This window comes from Cygnus atratus, chromosome 15 (genome assembly GCF_013377495.2).
Source record: "Cygnus atratus isolate AKBS03 ecotype Queensland, Australia chromosome 15, CAtr_DNAZoo_HiC_assembly, whole genome shotgun sequence".
Classification (NCBI taxonomy): Eukaryota; Metazoa; Chordata; class Aves; order Anseriformes; family Anatidae; genus Cygnus; species Cygnus atratus.
This window is the reverse complement of record NC_066376.1, coordinates 8986944-9011127: the sequence shown is the minus strand read 5'-3', so window position 1 is coordinate 9011127 and position 24184 is coordinate 8986944. Positions and strand designations below refer to the sequence as shown.

Genomic DNA, 24184 nt, shown 5'->3' with positions numbered 1-24184 from the left:
CATACATTTGGGTTATTTACCTGCAAGACCATTGTTGGATTTGCAGCAGAGAGTTTCTCAACAATTTTGCTGTAACAATCTTGCATCATTGCTTGATCTTCATTTAATCCAACTTTTGTGTCATCCTTACTGCTTTCTTGGGAAGCTGGGGGGCTCCCTCCATCACATTCACCACCCAACAGTTCTTCTCCTTGAATATTACCTAGCAAAGTAGGAATGGCAGAAGGAAGCTTGTTCCCTAAATTTGAAAAAAATGGAAATAAAGGACGTTAAAATATTATCTACATCAGGCGATACTTCATTTAGTATCAGGACCCCATGTTATATCATATACTTGGCCAATAATTAACGATAAAATTGAGAACTTATTTGCCAAACTGGTAAATCAAAATACAAGGCTTCAGTGAGGTCCCAAAATACCGAAGTTCTTAAGATAGAAAGTATCAAAGTCACTGAAAAAAATTAATATCACTTTATCCAGTATATTCAATATGGCTAAAGTATTTTTGAACATTTGATCTTTCCTCCTTACCTGAGGCCTGGGATTCACTGCTAAGTGAAATAGTTCCCACTATTGCAGGATACAGTATGAGATGAGGAGAATCTTGAGCCACTCGACAGAGTAGGTTGCAAATACTCTGACGAACATAAACTTCTGGGTGATTGAGGCGGGAGAAGAGCTGAGGAATAATACCTTTATAAACGAGAAAAAACATACTGAATCATTTCTGTACACTTCAAATCATGTTTTATTTTTTTTTTTTGCTTTTTAAAAGCCTCTCATGCATTAAAAGAATGTAAATGTCTAGTTTTCCAATAAAAGCTTTTCCTGGCTTTAAATAATTGTCTTTCACAATGTGGACAATTACTTGCTTTCTCCTTCAACTCAAACAAGCACGACATCAGATGAAATTTATAAATCCTTTAGTCAAACACTAGAAATTCAATTTCACACATTGCATGTCTTACGATTTTTCAAAAAAAAAAAAAAAAAAAAAAAGGGAGTCACACTAGTAGTTCCTGAAGTTAACATAACCGGATGTTTCAAACGAATGCCTGATTTTGCAATAGTTGGCCTCCTTCTCTGCTGCCTTCTAAACTTTGACTCAATAACGTTCTGTGGGAAAGTTCCTGATCAATCTGAACCAGTAGTGCAGTGACAGACAACTACTGAGACATCTGGCTTTAGCCACATATCTTTCTTGGAACTGTAGCTGGGAGAAAAAAACAACATTATTTTCAAGTGGTAAAATTATGTAATGCTTCACAAACTACACTTTCTCCTTTCAATGTCTCAAGACAGGTGAAGAATCAGTGCTGTTTATGTATTCTACAATCAGAATGCACGCCAGAAACTGGAAGAGCACCATGAATAAAGTTATTTACTAGAAAACATGCTTTCCCTCCCTGAAGTTTAAATCAAAATTTTATGAGAATGCAATGAATAACTTCCTGCTTATATTTAGTGAAGGCATGAAAAAATAATTTAACAGCTAAGTAACATATACCTACCTCTCCAAGGAGCAGTAGGTGTAGTTTCTAGCCCATGCTCTAGATACTGTCTAAGTTCTCCAGCATGTTTTACAAGCAGCCGCAACAGTCTTAAGGTTGCCATCACAATAACATCATCAGTGCTTTGTTCAGAAGTATTTCTTAAATGCAGCCTAGGATCATCTTCATCAAGTGGAACCTTGAAAGAAAGAAATACTTCTCTAAGCTAAGTATACAGTTCACATAATCATTTAGAAATGTTTGCAACTGAACTTTCCTCATCAGCACGACACTAACCTGACCAGCATTGAGTTTGAGGAAAGTAAAATATGCACTGCAGGAGAGCTTATAGAGACTGAAGATTCTGTCTACAACTTTCCTCCACACTTTAATTAACCCTTCTGTTGCATTTTCATCAAGATCGGAAAGCCAGGGACAACTTGTTAATAACAGACGCCATATAACATCCACCATATCATCTTCTTCATTGTCTTCATTTTCAGTGATTTGTAGAGTCATATCTTCATCCTAAATGCAAATAAAGAGAGAACAGATTTTTGACTAAATCTTCCAACCTTTTCTACAAGCATATATTAGTTGCGAATCCATTTTTTGTTTGGGCAACTCACCCAACTGTATTACATCACTGTTCTACCACAGTCCTTAGAACAGATGAGTTACCACTTAGTTAATAGCTGGTTTCTTCGAGAACTTGTGTATTTATCTGAATTTTAACTACAAAGCATTTACAAGTGTTAATACAAATGACAACTAGAGGAAAAATAAGTTTCACAGCAAAGTTGAACATTTAAGCAACCAAAATTTACACTCACTTGAATCCCAGCTGGACGACACACTGCCTGACCGAGAATCCCATAGATTTTCTCTCTATCTTCCTCTGTGATGTTGTCTGGAAGCAAGCTCTGAACCTCAGATTTTTCCCGGGGCAGCAGACGAACACCTTCTCCCTGACTGTAACATGTAACAAATTATTGATCCCCAGTATATTCATATTTGCAGAGCCCATGCACATTGTATATAAAGAACTTCTTTGAGGATAAATCCTCACCCTAGAACTCAAATAAATTTTTTGGAAAGGGCATAAGAATAGTTCCCTGCTCGTATGTGTCTTCTGACCACAGAGAACTGTAATAATAAATACAATGCTAGGTTTTATCTTAAAAAGGAAAATCAATTATGCTGCATATATTTAATGTTAGGATGAATTTACCTGGCGTTATCAACTACTTTACGGCCCCATCTATAAGCCCAACTAGCCAGGGCTGCCCAAGACTTGGCCACTTCAGGTGCCTGTACTGAAGACAAGTGATACAGCTGCCCCAAGATAAAGTCAGGTTCTCCAACTCCAATATTTACTGTAACAGAACAAACAGAACAACATATTTTATGATGCAAAACATACTTCTAATTTCCTCAACTTACAAAATAATAGCGAAGTATTATAAGTACGTAATTCTTTTTGGTCATGCTAGTTCCCAAAGAGTCAAATTTTCCAAAACACAATTATTTTTCAGTTCTGACACTGGCTGCAAAACACCAGTTTTCCATTTGCTAAAAACCACTGCCCGTGCTCTACAATTGCTTTCTCTTTCACAGAAAGCAATAGATTCACAACCTTCAAATGCAACAAATTTTATGCTTCAGAAAGCAGACTTCTATGAAGTACCTAAGGCAGCGTGTATGTTTACTTGCATATTTCATTTTCTTCTTCAGCATCAAATCAAAAAGCACCAACTACTTAATATCTAATAACAGTTCTACAAATTCTGACCCTGGAAAAAAGGTACTGAATTATAGGCTAAATCCACTTTTAAACAAAGAAAGAATTATCTTGACATTTGAAGAAAAGTCTGGCAAAAATTGGGAATTAGAGTGCATTTGATGGGAACACGAAAAAAGTTCAGATTAAGCGTAGATTAAAGATTATGAGAAAACCTAAGATAAATACTTCTCACATTTATCAGGGTTTTCAAAATATAGGTGTTTCAATGCTTAACCTAAAAGATCTCCTCTCATTCAAACTTTAACAAATGTAGAATCTGACAGGAGACAATCATAAAAATATTTGATATCCTCCTTCTATAAACAAATTCCAGTTTTTCCTTCTAGCACAAAATGACAAAAATACCAGAAGATATCATCTCATATTTTCTTCTCGTTACAAGTAAGTATCATTTATTTTTATTTTTTAAATTGTGGATACTTACCTATAGACAGAGGCACATTGTTTGTATGTATATTAGTAAAATAAGTACATAAGTGATGGATCGCTCACTATCGATATAACTGGTGCTATCCCTCACTGGAACCATCAGTAACTATTTATCAAAAAACGAGGAAGTAGGAGAACACTTCTACCTGTAGATTCACTTTCAATCCTGGGATATTCTTCTTCTAGTGTATTAACAGCTGGGAGATCAATCAAAGTATATATGTTTTTAGACAAGGTAGACAGACCAGTGTGATTCTGCTGCTGTCGAGCTCTATATACTTGTTTCAACTGTCCTGAGATTTCTTTCCATTCAGCTTGAATCCATTTAGCCAGCGTAAGAATAGATTTAGCAACTGCATATTCAGCCTTGGCAGATTTGCAAAATGATATGGCACAAGAACTCAGCATTTCCATGGCATGTGTTGACTGACCTGCACATCATGAAAAGTGTATTTTCAGTAGTGTTAACTTAATTCCAAACAAGTCTGAAATTCAGCATAATCAGATACAGCTTGTAACAACATATTTTACAGTGAAAAAGTCTCTTTTAAAGTCAAAAATAGAAAGTAAGAAAGGATTGTTTGAAGACACTAAGATTGAGACAACAGTTATAGGATGAAAGCAATTCCTAATGATACTGTCCTATTATGATTTACTTAAGGTCAGGAAAATTAGCCTGGTTATGAGGACAAGAAGCTCAAGAATCTACAACAATTAGCAAAAACTCACCTGCTGTGTATAACAATTTTGTTTTCTCAATATCAAGTTCAGGACCCCATTTTTCATCTATCTGACCTGGCACAGACAACTTTTTAAAGTGCTGGACTAAGTCCTGTGCGGTGGTGGTTTTTCCTAGCTGAACTTCACTGCATTGAGCAAGCAATCGTGTAGCTAGGGCAATATTTCCTCGCTTCCGTGCAAATTTTGCTGCTGTTAAGCCCAGCTCCATTAGATGACTTTTAATTGGGACTGTTGGTTCTGAAGAAGAAAGCAAGACATTCTAAACAAAATTATTAAACAAACAATATTGGACAGAAACTATGCCCCAGGTACAATTATATTCTGTACATGGCTATCAGTTAAAAAAACTTGCTCAACCCTTTTTTATTTCCTAAAAATTCTTTAAGAAATTTCAACTACTTCGTTTTTATCTAGAATATTTATCTCCTCTGATGTTATCTCCTCCAGACTGTCTGCTGGACGGAACTTTTGACTACAAGCACTCTTTTCAATTAAGAAATACACCTGTCCAACATTTTCCTTCCATTACCTTTTAACAAACTGCACATTTAAATCACTTTCACAACCGTTTTTAAAATCTCATTGATAATATTGAGGCATTCAAAAGTGAAGCATTTAAAGCATGAAGAGATGAGCAAGCAAAGCTTGATTAGAAGAATAAATGCAAAACTTTTTTAAAAACAGTGTTGGCATTACAGTACTAATTGAAACCCCTGGATGTAACGCAAGACACCCACAAACCTTGAATTTAAAAAGGAATCTAAATAATACAAAAGGATACAGATGCAGCTTTTAACAGAAGTTTTAAGTTCAAATTCTGCATTTACCTTTTGTAACACTAAAATAAGAGCTTAAATACCTTTAAGTTTTTCCATCAGTTGATTCTGGTACACTGTGTACCTCAGTGCATGCATCCATGGCCTTACATCATGCTGTTTGCACGACCTCAAAGCATCATTGAAGAGAGGTATAAGACAGTCCTGAAAGAAGCATAAAGGTTGTATAGTTGTCACAAGAAATATTTATTAAGATGCATTTTCATTTGTTAAAACCAAAGGCCATTTTAGTGCAAAGTAAACTTTATCATCTGTATTTGTAGCAAAACATTTGTAGCCATTAACTAGTAAAAAAAATTGAAGTAACTTTTAATATTTGAAGGTTACTTTAATCTTGTTTTTAAAGCTTTGTGAGCTGTTTTTTAAAGAGGTTGATGTATTTATTCTAAATACCACGTAACATTCTTATCACATAGCTGTCATTTACTGTAAATGCAACTGAAAGAAATGATATAGCTATAGAAGTAAGTCCAACTCAAGTGTAAATTGAAAAAAAGTCCAACAGTTTTAGAAAACTAAATGAGATCTTTTTACAGTGTGATTAACAAGGGTCAAAGGAAAGGGTCCCAAGTTGCGCTGGGGAGGTTTAGACTAGATATTAGGAAGAACTTCTTCATGGAGAGGGTAGTCAAGCATCAAAACAGGTGCCCAGGGAAGTGGAAGAGTCCCCATCTCTGGAGATATTTAAGAGACATGTGGACATGCCACAAAGGGACATGGTTTAATGGTGGGACTTGCTGATCTTGAAGGTCTTTTCCAACCTCAATGACTCTGATTCTGCATTCCATATTCAAAACTTCATTACATAACTACTCAATAAAAAAAAATACTCAAATTTAGGTTTTAAACACATAGGCATACCTCTGATGTCAGCCTGTTGGATACAGTGTTTTCTAAAGCAGAAGAACAGTACAACTGAAGAGTGCTCAACACCGGTAAAGACTGAGATACAGTGAGTGTGGAAAGTCTTAAAGGTCCAATAGCTATTCGTGATGTTTGCTTTAAGTACTTTATAACATTTCTGAAATAAAAGTTATCGGAGCAGTTATTTTCATTAGACTATTTAAGAGGAAATAATGATACCAAAAATACTGAACAAAAGCAAATTCAACATCTTAATTTGAATGATGAGGAAAGCTTGCAAAATCATGCACAAGTTACAATATGATACTACTATTTAACTGACAAGAAGCAGAACTCAAAGACCTTATTTAACTGACAAGAAGCAGAACTCAAAGACCTAACAATCTCCAAGTTAAAGATCAATTTATGTCCCTCAGCCTAAGCTAGAAACAATAACATAGATGCTGAAGTACAAAGCAGTGTATGTTTTTAATAGTTATGTTTAACAAACCAGAACAGCTTTTTACAGAATCTTATGTTCATAGCACAGCACGTTTTAACCTACTCAGATATTGACTGCCACTTTTGCTCCTGTTCTATGTGGTTTACAGCTGTTGCCAGACATACTGAACTTCTCAAAAGTTGTACTTCGACTGCTTTTTGAAGTTCTCTTGGGTCAGGACTTAGCATATTAGGAAGGAGCTTCTTCATGTCTACAAAGAGATTAAAAAATTGGAAACAACCAGAACTGCCAAATGTTGCAGTTTAAAAATGCATTTTTGAAAGCAGGGAACTTTGGAAATAAACTATTTTTATGTGTATATATTCATATTCATTGATGACATGTTACTTAAAACACATTAACTCCAGAAAACACAGATCTAAAAAAAAACCTTGTGACAACATTTAGAATTACCATTGCCAATCATTTTGAAGCTTGATTCATAAAGGTTATAGGTCAGTCCACTGAACAGAGCAAACTGCATTCAAAAATTTCAGTTTGTCATTTATACATACACACGTGAAAAAATATTTCTTATTCGAAGTAATATACCTATTTTTTCTTTGGATCCTCCTGCAAGTAGGTTGATATTTTCTCCTGGCAATAATTCTAGTTGTTCAGTGCATTCAGCAAGTTCTCCAGACTCAAAGCTGCTCAGAGATCTGCAATTCAATGTTTATAGGTTTATTTTCACATTTCTTTCTGCATTCCAGAAGCTTAATAACTTATATTCAAACAGCAAAAAATAAAGACTCAAATGAAAACCCTGAAGTTTTAACAGAGCATAAGTGACCAATTCTAAGCAAAAATCCACGTTTTGCAAAATGAAAGGCAATAATACTGTACCAAATGGTTAGATTTTCTCTCTAAATGAATGGAAGAATATCCTCTCCAGCTAAGCAGCTTTTCATGTTATCACAGTATATATACTACTCTTCAGGAAGGAAAGGAAAGTCTAACTGTGCAAGACTTTTAAAGACAAAAACTTTTTTTCTTTATGCATAGAAAAGTAAGCTTTTAGATAGAATGTCATGATTTTAACTTTTGAGTTTACATTAAGCTGAAATTGCAGAAATATTGCAATATTGTACATAGTTTTACACTAAATTGTAAGTATTACCTTGTAAAAACTGTACCATGACACGGATTTTTAAAAATTAAGTTGTATGAAGGGATTCATCTTCTGCCAGTAGAAGTAAATTAAGTTTGCTAACTTTTACTTCCAATTGAGATGTTTTTCTTGAACAATAAAAAAACCTCAATAGTCAGAAAGCCACAGCAACTATTCATAATATTAACAAGCCATACAGATAAGCATATTTGTCCCTCCTAAGGATACATTTTTCTTATCATAACTCTATTTCAATGACATCACTTCTAAAAGCCACAAAAACTTCAGTATTTCAGTAATCTAAGATACAGTTGAATAAATCGATTATATTCTTACTTTATGTAGTTAAAATCTGCTTTCAGATTTATTGAGGTATTACTAGTGCTTTTCTTCATTTCATGGACCATATTTTGCCATTCCTGAACAGCAGACCAATCAGCAATGGAAATGTAACATTCACATGCTTTGTTACCCAAGTAATTTATAACTTCAGGTGAAGAGTCACTTGGCTTAGTCAGAACAGTTTTTCGACTTTCTCCTGTGGAAAAATATAAATATATATTTGAGAGTACGTAACATTTTAAAGTATGTAACAAAAATTAACTTTATTATTTAAATGTAATTTCCAAATCTTTTCTCAAGAAATACACTTTTACTTAATGTTACATAACAGTTAAATACAAGTGGAGCAAGAATGGTTGTTTTTTGTTTGCTTTTTTTAAACACACAGAAAATTTTCAAAGGAGGTTTTGGAAAACTTCTGTCCATATCTCTAAAAAAGTTTCAAAACAGGAAAACAGAAGAACTAAATTAGGAACAAAGAACGTCTCTTCTCAAAGATGAAACAGAATACTGAAGCAAAGTCTCAGTTTGAAAAACCCTTAATAAATAGCACAGCTATAAGATTATGTCATAAGTACTAAGTCTTAAGTTATGATGATCTAAATAATTTGGAATTAAGCTACAAAAATACAAAATATTTTACTTATTACTTTTAATTTCATTCAGCTAGACATCTGTGTTGCAAAGCCTCATGTATAGATAATATTGGTTTCAATGGAATTAAGTAGTTAACTTTAACTGCAGACAGAAGCAGTTCTTCAGATTTTAAGAATTCAATGCTATAATTACTACATCTATATTGATGAATGTTCTACTTCTACACACATACTTTTCAAAAGAAACCAATAAATACTCACCATTCAAGGAATGCTTTGGGCTGGCATTGTTCACACTATTTGAATTGGCCAACTTAAGAACAGTTTTGTCAAAGCCTGTTATGCAGCAATCCACTCCTGTCATGGCACACAGGTGCTCCTGGTATTCCACAGTTGCTTTTTCAAACCTTAAGTGATTTAATATTTTAGTTAGCATTTTACAGTATCAATTTTCTTCTCTGGTAAGCTGAGTATATTTTAAGCACTTCTTTACCCAAAATAATGTGTCACCTTCAGCAAAAGAAAGGTTGATTAACATAGAATACTAGTTTGTGAGTTGAATTTCCAGGTTTTAAGAGAGGATAAAAGCTTTTCCATTCAGATTTAATGCCAACTTCAAACTAAGTACAGGCTGAAGGAGATGCACGTGTTAAATTTGACTATCACACCTTCTACCCGAATGAATGTGAGTTAAATATTATTTAATAGAGGATTGTAAAATTGGGTCTAGGACAACAATTCATATCTTAAATTTGACATTTCTGAGCAACTGCTCATGTATTATTACAAACCTGCACATTATTTAAGAAAGTTTATTTTAAGAAAGTTTACAAAGATTTTAAGAAAGCTTACAAAGACAGGAAAAATACTTAAATACTAAAACCTCAGGTGTGTTTGTTAGCAGATTGCAGCTAAATAATTAAACGTGTCCTTTTTTCATTTCACACAGGAGACAGTATACATTGCTTTAAAGAGATAACATCACAATTTAGGTGTACACTGTCTTGAACACTGACCCACCTATTAGTATTTGCAGCCAAAGATTCTACTTTAACAGATGTTGAAGCCACTTTTTCAAAGCAGACCTAAAAGTGTAAAGCATCTCCCTCTCGGCAAACTGTGTCAAATAATCAGATCTTGCCATGCGCCAGAAAGTTCAACAAGCGATATATACATTAATAATATTTTGCAATGGAAAAAAAGAAAAATAGTATTGCTATGTACAAGAAACTAAGAAGAAAGTTTATGGAAATTATCAGGACTTGAGTATAAATGATGTTCATAAACTATCTGAAAACCAATGCATTAAATATCTCTGAAAAACACGGTGACTTTAACATGGAAACTGTATCGACAACATCGATTCATGCCACAATTTAAAAGATTCAGAAGTATGATTAAGCGTAAGAAAGAAAGCCCAAATCTGTAACATCCCACTATCTGGAAGAAAGACTTACCGCCCTTCTGCTTGTTGAGCTACAGAACTGATCCAGGCAAGACTCTTCCCAACTACAGCAGAAGACCAGACAGCTATACCCTGAATAGCTTCAGGACAGTGAAGCTCACATAATGCTTCTACCAGCATCATAATGGTCACTTCCAATTCATTTCCCTAAAACAAATACAAAAAACCTTTAACAAATCTTATATGGAGTAAGAGTTATATGCGTGGTTAAATGCTTGGAAATGGTAAGGTAGTACTTCACTTCACTATAGAGGGATATAATGAAGCGTTCTGTGTATCCATCCATCACACTGCTTTTGGAAAAGCACAGATGCTCAGGGAAGAGTTTGTGCTATGAATTCCCAGCCTGAATGTCAATAGTTAGCAAACACTGTATGGTGGGTCTACTGCTATTTAAAAACACATACAAGAATTCATAAAGCAGCAGGAAGGTAATTAACAGCAAGTTTTGTTAAAGTATTTAAGCAGATCAAGTCACATACTGTAGGAACTATTCAACTTTTTAAAAACACTTAACCACTTTATTCCCTCATCCCACCCCTGCACTTATCTACTGCTTACTTCATATCAGAAAAATTCCCTCATGATACATTCCCCTCCTGCTCAGAGGAGCAAGTCAAAGACACTACCACAGGACTCCTCACACTAATACAACAGGAGCATCAAGCAGAACTTTCTGCTTAAGCAGGAACCACTCAGTTCAAATTCAATGAACTATATCATCCATTCATGTGAAGTATTTGACCAAATGCACACAGTACACCCTAATCTCCAACCTACATTATCACCTAAACGCAGAAATCTGTCAGTACAGAAGCAAGAGTTTAAAATGTTGCTTTTGTGTAAAATATTAAACCAGATGTTTTGTAAGACATTCTTAATAACTGATTACCTCAGCTTAGTTTTTATAATATAGTGGGAGTATTTTCATGACAGTCTACAAAATTTGAAAGAGATAGTACCTGAGATAGACTGTTATTAGTTTTCATTTCTGTGAGTAAATCAAAACCATGTCTGACTGTCACAGCAGGCTGGCCAGCCAGCAATCCAACTCTCATGATGGAAAGTCTAATCCGCGTCAGCCAATCTTGGCATGTCTGGCGATTAGTATAAAAGAACGTCCTGATAACCTTTTAAAACAGGAAAAATGTAACAAGTTTTACAATATTGTTCACGTGTATGAATCAAAATAATTACATTAAGTACTTAATATTTATAAACAAAGTCATAATAGGTTTTGCTGCTGCCATTGACTTCTCAACTGAGGGGTGAAGGAACAGATTAAGTTCTGCATTTTGAATTTTTTTGAATACAGGCATTCTGAAATCTTGCACAGCATGCAACTGGCCAGACATCTTAGCAAGCTACAAATCTTGAAGTGAACTAACTATAAATTATATTTTACTGTCACATTGAATTCTAGTAATTAACTGATTTCAACAGTGAAGAATGTTTTGCAGCTAAAACTACACAAAAATGTATGCTGTTTATAAATACTTCAAATGACAAGCTGGTCTCAAATAATTGTTTCTTTATACTGCTGATGACCTACAAGTTAGAGGTACTACAGAATTGCTTACTATTGTACCTCTATGCAAGTTGATATTCCGGAAATAAGTCCTGTTTTCACATGCTTTCTCAGAATAAAATTACAAAGCCAAACAAATTAATAGTCTCAAACTTGCGTTAGAAGCTATTCTTCTCCTTTAATTAGGGTATGAGATTAAATGCTAGGAAACAAAGCTTAACTGCAGCATCCAAAAAGTTCCACAGTTAAGACCTAGACAACCCTGAAAACACCGTTCATTCAATAAGACTGTTTCAAGTAACGTCATCACTGTAAGACAGACAAACCTTGGGTGGAGAAGTGAGAGCATTGGCACATCCTTCATATGCATTGTACATCAGTTTTTCCAAGTTCTCCAGATACTGTAGAAGGAGAACAAGCCGAAGCTGGTTGCTGCTGTGTCCTTCATCATTGTCTGCAGTAGTCCACTGGCTAACATCTTGATCTGGGTTTAATGTATGGGCTGCAAGGCTCCTAATAATACCTATGTATTTTTACCAAAACATGGAAAAAAATTACTAAATACACTTTAGAATTGCTATCTTGTGACACACTTAAAGTAAAATCTCTCAAAAATTAATAGTACTTATGCAACTGCTATTCTGGCGTTGCATCTCTTGGTATGTCAAATACATGCTAAAATCTATAATCACTGAAAAAATAAAGCCACTGTGCTTCTTGCCTTGAACATGAAGTTCTTTAGCTGCACAATCTCTTACATAAAAAGAAATTCCATGAAAATAAGCTATATTCTTTACATTACCTTCAATTGTTTGAAATGTATCTTGGGCTCTACCCAGAGGAGTTCGTAACTTCGAAAGAACAGTAAACTGAGCTGCCTCCCAAACAGCCCATTGCCAAAGAACAGCATCAGTCTTCAATAGATTACGAGGGATGGTTGGTTGATCTCGCTTATCTAGCCTTTGACAGCTGTAGAACAGCCTTTCTAACCAGTTATCTTTCCTGAAAAAAAAGTATCGGTACATAAACAGAAGTTCATATAGTAACAAAATTGTAATGTACACAGATCAACTATCTATTGCTATCAAAATCTCTCACAAGAATGTTTTCAGCAGCCATGTACATAATGCAAATATTTACAAAGTTGTATATTGAGGCTATTTATAAATACTTAAAGAGAAAGGTAAAGAACTGAAAGTAAAGCAATATAACTTGTAAAATAGTTATAAAATTTAAACTAGATACAGTTTGGAATTCTTCACTATCAATTCAACAATGATGAATTTCAGTTTTAAAAGAAGTTCTTACCCAGTTCGATGAGAGCTTCCATACAAAATAAAACTAATGACATCAGAGAAATCCTGCGGATGGAATGTGTTACTTGGAGCTTTGCTCATGTGACTTCTTATAGCCAACGAAATTTCTTGTATTTCTGTGTGGGTACGGTTACTGCAGGAAGAGGGGAAAAACAACTCATGTTATTGAATAAATCAGACACAAAGTTATACAAAAGAAGATATACATATGCATATATAATGACTGGAAATAAGTATACTCTTTGGCGATAAGACAAAGTGCTTTAAGAGTTCAGGTCTTTGAGACAGACTGCAGGGCACAGTATTGCTGAAGCTCTGAATAACATGGACCATAGAAGTATTCATATTTGCTGCAAGAAGCATTGCACGGTTTATCAAGTTTGTTAACCACTTTGTCATATCTACTGTTCTTAAATCTGTAACACAGTAGAAGAGACATTAAGACATTGTTATGCTTTTTGATTTTAAATTAGGAAAATATGGTAACATTCATCTGGCATTTTTCAGATAAATTTCAGGGAAGAAACCAAACCATTCTCTTATATTGAAGTTAATCTGAACAACTTACCTCAACACCACATCTAAAGGAATTGACTTCAGAAGTTTTCCAAAGGTTTGCCTTACACGAGCACCACTATGTACTAGTTGAACACGACACACATCAACACATCTGCATCACCAAAAAGGGTGGAAAAAAAAGGTCATAATATTTCCATTAACAGTATAATTCAAATCATATACATAATTCTGTGCCATTACCTTTGTAAAAGGTCATCTGGTAGAGACGAAGACAGGGCGTGGAGGCTACTACATGCTTGAAGACAAATATTCACATCTTCCAAAAGTGCTGAATTAAGGAATTAAAAGGAAAATGTCACTTGGCTTGAATTAGATAATTTACACATTACTCTGGTCATAGAGGAGCATCTAGACATTTTTACAGCACAGCTAGTATAGACACAGGCTTTATGTTTTATTTTTATTTTGATTTAGTTGACTGGTTTTACTGTACCAGGTAAATACTTAGTAACAGAAAGTCACTTGTCTTACATGTTACTTATGTGGCCTTTTCTGACCAATGACAAGATTAATTTCCTTATGGCCTCCATACACTGTCATTATACATAATATATTTTCAGAAAGAAGAAACTAAGGCCAAGTTAGTTAACTCCTAGCCTTGGGAAGTTATTGTTCTTGCTACTACTATAGGAACAAATGCTTTTGGTAGAAGCTCTCTATATTCAGGTTATTTTGAGATCCAGAACAATATAACAAGTTATGGAAATATTCCACTGCTTTTGATTAATACAAAATCTTACTTGCAGGATTTGGCACGTCACTGATGGTTTTGGAGATTAACATCACAATCACAAAGTATTATTTTAAGAAAATAATCGTTTGCCTAAATAATAGGTAGGGATGTGTTTGAGAAAAAGGACAGAAGGAGAGTGTAAGTTTTTGTGCCACACAAACCGGAGGTACCCCTAAAATTAATCATATAATCACAGTCCCTTATGTATGGAATCATGCCATATAAAAGACAGTTAATAAATACAAGTTTGTGCTATCTTACTGTTTGCTAAAAGTCCTTTACAAAACTTATGGAAAGATGGAAGAGAGAATAAAGGTGCATATGTCTCTGATTTTTTCATCAGAACAGCCACTTCCAAAGCCCATGTCATTAGTAGTTTCCTACAAAAAAGGAAAAGTATTAGTCGCTCTATGCAGTTACAGAAAGCTATCTTTCAATATAACTTAAATTACACTTCAGGTTACAGATCAGCATCATAGCATAGCTCTTGTTTTTTAAAAAAAAAATGGTTCTGTAACATCGAAAACATCCTTAAATTTCACATCATCTTGGTAATACAGGTTTGCAGTTATTGTAAAAGAGTTCAATTAGCAAAATCCTCCTTTCAGTAAAGTTTGATGGCTCTGCTTTTAATATATAGATCTTTACTCCCCCCGCCCCCCCCAATATTGTTATTTGTATTTCATACGAAATACATACTTCACTGGTTAAAGTTACCCTAAGCTTTATGGACAAAAATAAGACCTATTTTCTGAGTTAAGATATTCTATTTATTGATAAGAACACCTCCTGATTAATAAGAAAATGATAGTTACCTGGTATCTTGAGTAAGGTTATCCTTCTTAAGCAGTAGCCCCAAAAGGTTTAGTATGATTGAGAAATGTTTTTTTGTTGCTGTGGTTACAGTACTTATAACTGCTCCATCAAACAGCGAGGGAGAGGAAGAACTGAGGCTACTGGATATGAAATGGTCATGCCTGCATGGCAAAGAAAAAAATATAAAAAACAAAATGAATAATTCCTTCAAATGTATAAGAGAAAAAGAAAGTTGCAGAAGTTATACAGACACGTGGCATTATACGGACATTATGTCAAAACTCAAGTATTTTGATGCCTGGACTAAAAGAACAAATCTATAGTTTTACATCAGTCCATGCAGTCCAATAACCTGGTTTCAAAGGTGGCTGATATCAAATGCAGAGTGAAAAGTCACCCAAACTGAGATACGTACAAAGTAACTTTAGAACTAGCGTACTTCCTTTAGTTTTGACAACATTAACAAGGTCCAAAGTGTGTTTAAATCTGTTGTTTGCTTTTCACTGACCCTCCTAGATCTCACAGTAAGCAAAATAGTAACTAATCTTTCTTTATTCACTTTCATCAAAAAGTTCTCCCTTAGTTATCTCTATTCAAACCCAAGATTCTTAATCCCCACTTTGAATAAAATGTCAAATTTTAAGCCAGGATACACTTTCTTGGCATTTATCTACAAGTTATGGAAGTAAAAACTGATTGGGCTAGTTTGGGAACAGTCTCTTAAATTTATCCCCCCAACAATATATTCCATTCAAGTAAGTCCATCCTACTCCTCTTAAAATACTGATGAATTATTTGTCTTCATACCTTGAACAATGCGAATATAATGTATACAGTACTGCATACTGGACAGCAGGAAAATGAACTGCTATGTCACCATGAACAATCATCAGATTTTTACTCAGTAGTGCAAACACGGTTGGTGAAAGGGCCCACATCTGTAAGAAAAATCGCAACATAAGCACAGAAACATAATAATTAGGATCTATTTTAAACTGTAGCTTCCATACTGTTAATCATTGTATTTTATTTATAAAATGCTATTTTCTGTGACAATAACTCCATTAATTTTGTAATCTTCTCTGTTTAAAAAAGGGGAAAGAAAGTAATCACAATCTGTTAAAAGCAGATTCTTTTTATTTGGAATAACCTGTAACAAATATTTTCACGTGGCTGATATACTACCAGCAGACACACTGAAGATGCTTTTATCTGTCTCGCTTTTCACGAAGTAGAATTACTCTGACAATATTATAATCAATCCAAGAACAACCCTGGTAAGATACTCTTCCCTAGAAACTACTTCTCATTATGCACAAACTAGATATAAAAACCACCTGGTCCATTTCCTCCAGGTTTTAGTTCTGAAAGTCTTTTTCTATAACCTACTAGGAAACAAATATGATCATTTTAATTATACATACATACTACTAGTGAAATGTATTATGATATATTTTAAATTAAAGTGAGTTTGCACAAGAAGTATTAAAAACAATCTGTACATTTTTTACTCACCCCAATTAATGAATTTTTAGCATTTCCAATAGTACTTAGGGCACTGAGGTCAAATATAACAACAAACTTTGCATTGTCCACACTGAATACATGCTTCTTGAAAGACTCATGCTGGATTTCAGAACAGGCCTCGGGAAGATGTAAACTATAGAGAAGACTATTTAGGGCACAGGTCATTTCTCCTAGAATCAACCTGTATGCAGTCTCCAGAACAGGAATGTTCTTCAGGCTCAGTACTGCTTGATATACAGCATGGGCTGCTGCAACAACCTTGGGAGTATAAAAATACAGAAACAACTGCTTAGTCTGAAATTATGTCCTGGTTTCAGCTAGAATAGAGTTAATTTTCCTCCTAGTGGCTGGTATGGTGCTGTGTTCTGGGCTTAGGATGAGAATAGTGTTGATAACACGCTCATGTTTTAATTGTACAGCACTGCTTACGCTAAGCCAAGGACTTTTCAGCTTCTCATACCACCCTGCCAGCAAGGAGGCTGGAGGTGCATAATGAGTTGGAAGGGCACAGAACCAGGACAGCTGACCCAAACTGGCCAAAGGGATACTCCATACCATGCAATGTCATGCTGAGTAATTACATGGGGTGGCTGGCCAGTGGGGGAAGTGGGGACTGCTGCTTGGGGAAGGGCTGGGCATCGGTCAACAGGCAGTGAGCAATTGCATTGTACATCATTTGCTTTGTACATATTATTATTACTATTATTATAATAATTATTATTGTTTCTCTTCCTTTTCTGTCCTATTAAACTTTATCTCAACCAACAAGCTTTTTTTTTTTTTTCCCCTTCCCAATTCTCTCCCCCATCCCACTGTGGGGGTGGGGGACGGTGAACAAACAGCTAAGCACTCTGCCAGGTTAAACCACAACAAATCATAAAACATACTAATTGCCAACACAGAATTAAAAGCTGTGATTCTTTATCTATGAATAGCCTAGTCTGGTACTTGCACCTATCTTCATCTCTCTGTAATTAAGTACTACTCACTCACAGAATCTGTGGATAGTTTTCTAGACCACCCACATAGTGCACACCAAGTATGAATGCCACATTAACTACAGACCTCTCTATCTGGTATGACAGTAAACTTACCAATTCCGTATCAAATCTAAATGCCAAAAGCAAGAACTAGCTACATCTGTTTTCTCATAGCTTATTTAAGATGAATAGAATTTTCCAGCTTAAATATATTTTAACAAATGCACGAAGACTGTTGTAATACATCTGTAAAGTCGCTCTTACCTCTTTCTCCTTATGATAACGAAGTACAAGTAGTTTAGACTCTGGTATAAATAATTTCTCTACAAACGAAGATGGTAGTTTTGTATTTATTTGTTCAACGATCTGGAGAACAAACAAAATAAATACTTTTAATTATCCAATTTTTTATTACAACAGATTATTAAAGTTGAATCAAAATACTGTTTTTCTAGCCTGTATATGCTATATTTAGAAAAAAGCTTCCCAGTAACAAGTATTTTGTATTTGCTTTCCCAAATGCACATGCAGAGAATTACTTTCAGGCTTTAACGTGACAGCTAAGAGAGAAAATTGCTTGATTAATCTGCATCCATATAGGCTTTCAGAACTTATGGCCTACTTTTAAGAGCTATGTTTTGATTTCTCAGGTCACGACATAAGCAGATATGCAATAGATAAATAGAACATATTAGCACTAAGGTTCTGAAATTCATCAGATGGTGGTATCGACTGCAGAGACCGACATTCAAGCAACACAGAGGAAAAAAGCACTCATACTAAAAACTAAAAGCCATGTTAACAACCCAATAGCATGAACAAGCTAGCAGCATAAGCTATACAGTAAAGAATTAAAACAGAAGGATTTCTTGCTTGTGGTCAGGAAGAGTTTTAAATAAATATATGTAAAACATATGCAGAAAAAAACATTTTGCTTAAAAAATAACATTTTCCAATGGGAAAACATTAATAATAATAAATAAGTACAAACCAGTGTCAACAGATTCAGGACTGAAATGATATAATCAGTGCCACAGGTCTGACAGTTTTCCATTTGATCTAATCCGTATGTGATAACCATGTCACAGTGTATAGTCATACTTGGATCTAGACTACCAAGTAAAACACCAACACATTCATTGGCAGCTGTGAGTACTGCTTCAGAGAAGAACACTTGGTTTGCTGCAGTCACACATCTCATTACTCTGTACAGAACCTGGAAAATTAAAAAGAAAACACCTAAATTAAGATCAATTTTTAAAAAAAGAGTAACTACTTGCTATTTAATTATACTGAACTTCCATTTGATATCCTGTCTCACAATATCTGCGGCAAGGTATATTCTGTCAAAAGAATATTCTGAATAATGTACATCACGGCGTCACGCTCCAAAGGTGTAAGAAAATAAATGTACCTTTGCTTGATTTCTTACTCAGTTAAGGGCCTAGATAAACCTTCCTGCATCACCAGAATCCTCTGCAGATTAAGACAAGTTACATAACTATCTTGGCTTTAATTGGGAAATCCATACTGTTATTTATTAAAGAAGTTTTTCTGTCTCTAACAGAATTCTGTAGAGGAATATATTCCAATTGTGCTGCTCATCCAACAACAGCAACAAGATACTTTTACTCTGTTTAATCTATTTAGAAGTCATTTACACCCTCTACAGGTCCTGTTACAAAAGTATAGAAGTGACTTTTCATGTTGTACAATATCACGTAGAATAACGAAAACTCAAAAGAAGTTCTCTCTAGAACAAAAGGACTTTGCTGTTATACTTAGCTTAGATACAATTTCAGCATGAATAAAGTAAAAACTACATTTTATAAATCACACAATTTGAATTTGAATAAATGGTAACAGTATGGTTACAAAGACAAATAACACAGACACAAACCTTGCTACATAAAATCAAAATGCCTACAAAAATTGTTGGTTACTGCTACATGATTATTCCAATATGTCACTGTCACAATGTATGCCTTAATATTTAATACAATTCCCACAGCATATTTCTTAAAGGAAATACATTTGCTTAAAGCTGAGAATACACATTTATCAACTATCAAACATGCACACAACCTAAATAAACTCAACAGTAAAAAAACCTGTCATTGTATGGTGATAAATCATGTCAGCAACAAAGCAAAACAAAAGCTTGAATTCTTACGTCAGTTACATATGCTTCCGTAATTGGAGGTCCTCTAATTGGGCTGAAGCGTTCCCCAATACTCCTCACCACAGTACTGAACACCCGAAGAAGCGCAGCCAGTTTAGGCAGGGACACGGAAGGAGGAGGAATATCTTCATCTACTGATTCCCCAGAAGCCACATGGCTGAGGTCCTACAGTGCACGTTTTATATATCAGTATACATAATTAGCAGTTATAAATGCACATAATTATTTTTAATCACAAATTTTGATTTTTTATGTCTATTTCCCACACACATTATAGATATTACACAGTTGTAGACATATTTAGCCAACATATTTAACTTCACAGAGACAGGATAGAGGCACACAAAGATAAGCAAGTCACTGAACAGTAATGAAATTGTGTTCAGTAGTTTAGCTGCTGCAACAGAGTACTCTTAGACTGTCTTGTAAGTGAAAACAGAGGTTTATTTATAAGCCACTGTAGCACGTTCTGCTGCAACAGTTGCCTGCACACTTTTACCACTCTCCCAGGCAATTCCCAGCTTCAGGCTGGCATCAGGATGTTTGAGAGGCCATTCCCAATACACTGCTTACGTGCAGCTACCTTCATCTGGAGACTGAGTTTACTACCAGGCTATCTCATGCCAGCTGGCAACAGTGCTGGGAACCTTCCCAGAAGCACTGCTCTCCTTACGACAGATATTGCCTACCCCTCTGCAAAATAAAACACACTAGCTTGAACCACCTTCTCCGTGATTTAAGGTAACACATTACCTTAAGGCTCTTCCACAGATAATATGCACATTGCCCAGTTCAGTGGACAAGCTGATAAGCACTGACTTACTGTGCTAACTTAATAAGATAAAATCTAAGTGCACATATAAGTACACTAGCAGAACTGAATGATTTATTCTGCTTTTAGTGAAACAGACTGCGTAGGAAGCACAATCTTACCCATAGAATCTGCAGGTAAAAACAAGGCAATAGCACTTCTGTTAACATATAGACTGTAGCCCAATCTAGTTATAAGCATATATACATGAGCACACATACATTAAGATCCCTTTCAACAGTCTTGGTTTAATGACAGCTTCAAATAAACTGCATGCTGTATTAACAAGCAAAGGTTACAGTGTCAAAGCAAAGTATCTGTTAATTTGTGTTAGTTTTCTAACAGGTTTCAAAGCTCCTGCTACCTTATTTTCGCACTATATATCCTGTTACTTTGTTTAAAAAACAGCTTTACCATTAACTATGGAAGTATTAAGAATCTCTTTCCCCATGAAGAGTCACTTCTTCCAAAAAACTCTGAGGCTGGACAATTAGAAAAAATTACCAAGGAAAGATGGCAAAATGTCTTCACTTTAGGTTTTTAAAAATAAAAGTATTCCTGTTTTGTTAATTACTTTTATATACCTAGCTCCCCAACCTCATCAGGTAAATGCATATTCTTACTATAGGCAATTAATAATCTAGGTGCAAGGAAACAGCCTCAAGTTGGGCCAGGGGAGGTTTAGATTGGACGGCAGGAAGAATTTATTCACAGAAAGTGTTTTGGCATTGCAACAGGCTGCCCGGGGAGGCGGTGGAAGTATTAGCCATCCATGAGCATTCCAGAATTGTCATTCTATGCACTTTGAATACGCTCTGAATTTGATCCTGTTTTCCCCAGAAACATTCTATAATTTCCTTTTCTACAAATGTAATACATCCATAAGTCACATCCATGTATTTTTTTAATAAAATCTATAATAGTAAACACTGGTGTGTTTATATAATAAAGCCTTACTTACCTCAGCATATGCTTCCATATCTTCTAAAAACTGACCCAAGAGTGTGGTAGAAAAAGTAAGATCAGCCACCCAGAAGGGCTCCAAGCTCTGCAGCCACCCTGTATAAAAACACCAGGCCAATTAAAACAGGAGTACAAGTTAATATACAAAAACGACATTTTTGTAAAGTACAATATCGTCACCACAACGTATTCTGCAGGTGCATCGGACAAGCTCATTTTTTCCTAGTTTTTGAGGATTAAGACCTGTAAACCTACTAAAAATTGCTAAGGAGTCACACAAATGAACTGACGTTTACATGTAGTCTGAATAAACATCCCATTTTTCCATCTACAACATGAAATGGCAAACACAAATTTACTAAAACGTTAGGACCAAAATGTATTGTTACACAGCCATTTTGGTTTTGTCAACTTCCACATCAGTAGGACCCAACCTGTGTAAGTAAACCCACATCTCCTGCAAGCCAGACTGGACATTAGCAGCTGTGGACAAACTCACCGGACACCTGTTGCGTCAACGAAGGTTTCTGAGTGTGATCTATATGCCACCCAACCAGTATGTCCACTGTGTCCTGAAAAGCAGTTTTGGGGAAGGGGAAAAAAAAAAAAAAGAAGGCTGGTTACCCAATACGTTACAACAGCTTTTCTAACTAAGAGAAAACGAAGAGGACAGATTAAGCTTACCCTAAAATTGGTGCTGAAAATGTGTGGGTAACATCGTGACACCAAAAGTATGCACTTGACACATTTGCACAGTAACTCTGGTGTATCCACATTTTCTAGAATGGACTGCAGGCTGGTCATTACAAGCTAAAAAGTAAAAAGCAAAGCAAAGCTATTAGACGTTTCACTTCATTAACACATGTGAAACAGTTACAATGTAAAGACATGGATTTACTCAACATTCAACAATTTTTAGCAAGCTCCTTGAAGTCAAAAACTTCTCAACACTCTTTTTGCAGGGAGGAAAAGAGTAAAAAGCATCACATATAGGGCTTCAAAAGAACCATTTCAACTGGACATTTGCTTGAGTTATGGCATATCCAGACTCAAGGTTTGCAAATACAGTTTTCTTAAATTCCTTAGCCACAGAACAACTAGTAGTTTCTAAGTTTGTTTCTCCTGCTGGACCTTTTTGGCTCTGGAACTAGAATATTAAACTGGAGCACAGACCTGAATGCAGTTCTACACCCAAAATAAGACCCTAAAACTAGAACCATGGGATCAAGGATGCACACATCCTGTTCTGTCCCAGATCCAGAAAAAAATCAACCTAGACACTACAAATAGGAGGTGGCAAATCAAAGCAATTAACACACTAGGCTGTGCGTAGCATTCCACTTGTTTTTTGTGTGTTTTTGTTGATCTTTTTATTATTCTCAACAAGATTCTTCATCTTGGATCTGCAACATACACTAAAAAGTAGCATCACAATACGTACTAAGACTGACATTTTCTTCTAACAAAACCAAACAACTCCATTCAAAGTTCCCTGCCAGTTTTAATTACACTTATGTCAACATAGTATTACTTACTGGTCATCCTAGTTTAAGAGTTAATTCAAGCATTGCACTGGAAAAATCATTAATATTCCTGCTTAAACTTGTAGTCTTACCTGCATTAAAGATGAAAAGGCTTTCTTTTCTCCTACAGTCTCTAGTGCTTTGTAGGTTGCACACAAATAAAGAAGTTTAACTTCATCTTTTGTGGATGAGCTGAATTTGCTAAAAATCCATTTGAAGATCTTCTCAGCCTCGTAGCTCAGAGAAGCACAAAGAAGGCCAAGACAGCAAGCTCCTTCCTGTCTCAGTTCTTGAAGCAATTTGCTACTGTATTTTCAGGGAGAGAAAAAAGAAATGTAGAGTCTCCAGACATTAAAGCAGAACAAAAGAAACCAAGAACAAATTCAAACATTTTCTCAAGCAGAAAAATATATGCATAAATGAAGTTGCTTCCCTCCTATTTAACTGCTGCAGTGACCATAAAGTTAAAATAAAAACGTGAAATAAATTTTCAATGAAATACTGTTTCTATGAAATAAATCAAATTTAAATAAAAGAATAAATTGGCCTACCTACCTGCAACATGTTATTCGAGAAAGAAAATTCTTAACACAGAGCTGACTTCGGGTAACAGCACTGAACACTGAATACCAAAAGTTGTACAAAGCCTTAAGTTCAATTCTAAAACTAGATAACTACAGCAGCACAATACTACACCTAACCAGTTAAATGTAGCTGAGAATTCATTCTACCTACAGCATAAAAGCCACACATGTACAATAAAATTCTCTCCATGAAGTGTACTCTAGACAATCTAACAGTATCATTGGTATGCCTATGAGTCTTAACTTTCCTCCATTACTGTCCCGTTACTAATTTTTATCATGCCCAAGCAAAACTAGGGAATGAATTTCTTTTAACCTTTTCAATTTTTTGAAAATCAAGAACTTAATGCCATTACTTTTTTTCTTCTTTAAAACCTCTAAACTGCTTAAATTTTCTAGCTTACCTTTCATTGAGTACATCATGAATGGCAGTCAGGATATTATCCAGTTGTTTAACTAGTACCTATAATATAGGATACATA

The 24184-nt window shown here is 35.1% G+C and overlaps 1 protein-coding gene across 1 annotated transcript in view; it reads right to left on the bottom strand.

The window, feature by feature from the left end:
- The window catches only part of SMG1 (SMG1 nonsense mediated mRNA decay associated PI3K related kinase), a 67751-nt gene that overhangs the window by 21745 nt on the left and 21822 nt on the right, over nt 1-24184 (bottom strand). The window contains exons 5-37 of the mRNA XM_035548781.2: nt 24107-24165; nt 23211-23424; nt 22280-22405; nt 22095-22167; nt 21594-21691; nt 19813-19986; nt 18631-18855; nt 17904-18005; nt 16648-16917; nt 15940-16070; nt 15132-15293; nt 14578-14696; nt 13764-13851; nt 13573-13674; nt 12997-13137; nt 12491-12690; nt 12015-12211; nt 11123-11290; nt 10153-10307; nt 8957-9102; nt 8094-8295; nt 7199-7308; nt 6710-6857; nt 6163-6322; nt 5325-5445; nt 4454-4702; nt 3871-4155; nt 2723-2867; nt 2325-2463; nt 1789-2019; nt 1513-1690; nt 533-694; nt 21-238 (exon numbers count right to left, since the gene is read on the bottom strand). Of these exons, the coding sequence (XP_035404674.1) occupies nt 21-238; nt 533-694; nt 1513-1690; nt 1789-2019; nt 2325-2463; nt 2723-2867; nt 3871-4155; nt 4454-4702; nt 5325-5445; nt 6163-6322; nt 6710-6857; nt 7199-7308; nt 8094-8295; nt 8957-9102; nt 10153-10307; nt 11123-11290; nt 12015-12211; nt 12491-12690; nt 12997-13137; nt 13573-13674; nt 13764-13851; nt 14578-14696; nt 15132-15293; nt 15940-16070; nt 16648-16917; nt 17904-18005; nt 18631-18855; nt 19813-19986; nt 21594-21691; nt 22095-22167; nt 22280-22405; nt 23211-23424; nt 24107-24165 (5298 nt within the window). The remainder of the gene's footprint in view (nt 1-20; nt 239-532; nt 695-1512; nt 1691-1788; nt 2020-2324; nt 2464-2722; nt 2868-3870; nt 4156-4453; nt 4703-5324; nt 5446-6162; nt 6323-6709; nt 6858-7198; nt 7309-8093; nt 8296-8956; nt 9103-10152; nt 10308-11122; nt 11291-12014; nt 12212-12490; nt 12691-12996; nt 13138-13572; nt 13675-13763; nt 13852-14577; nt 14697-15131; nt 15294-15939; nt 16071-16647; nt 16918-17903; nt 18006-18630; nt 18856-19812; nt 19987-21593; nt 21692-22094; nt 22168-22279; nt 22406-23210; nt 23425-24106; nt 24166-24184) is intronic.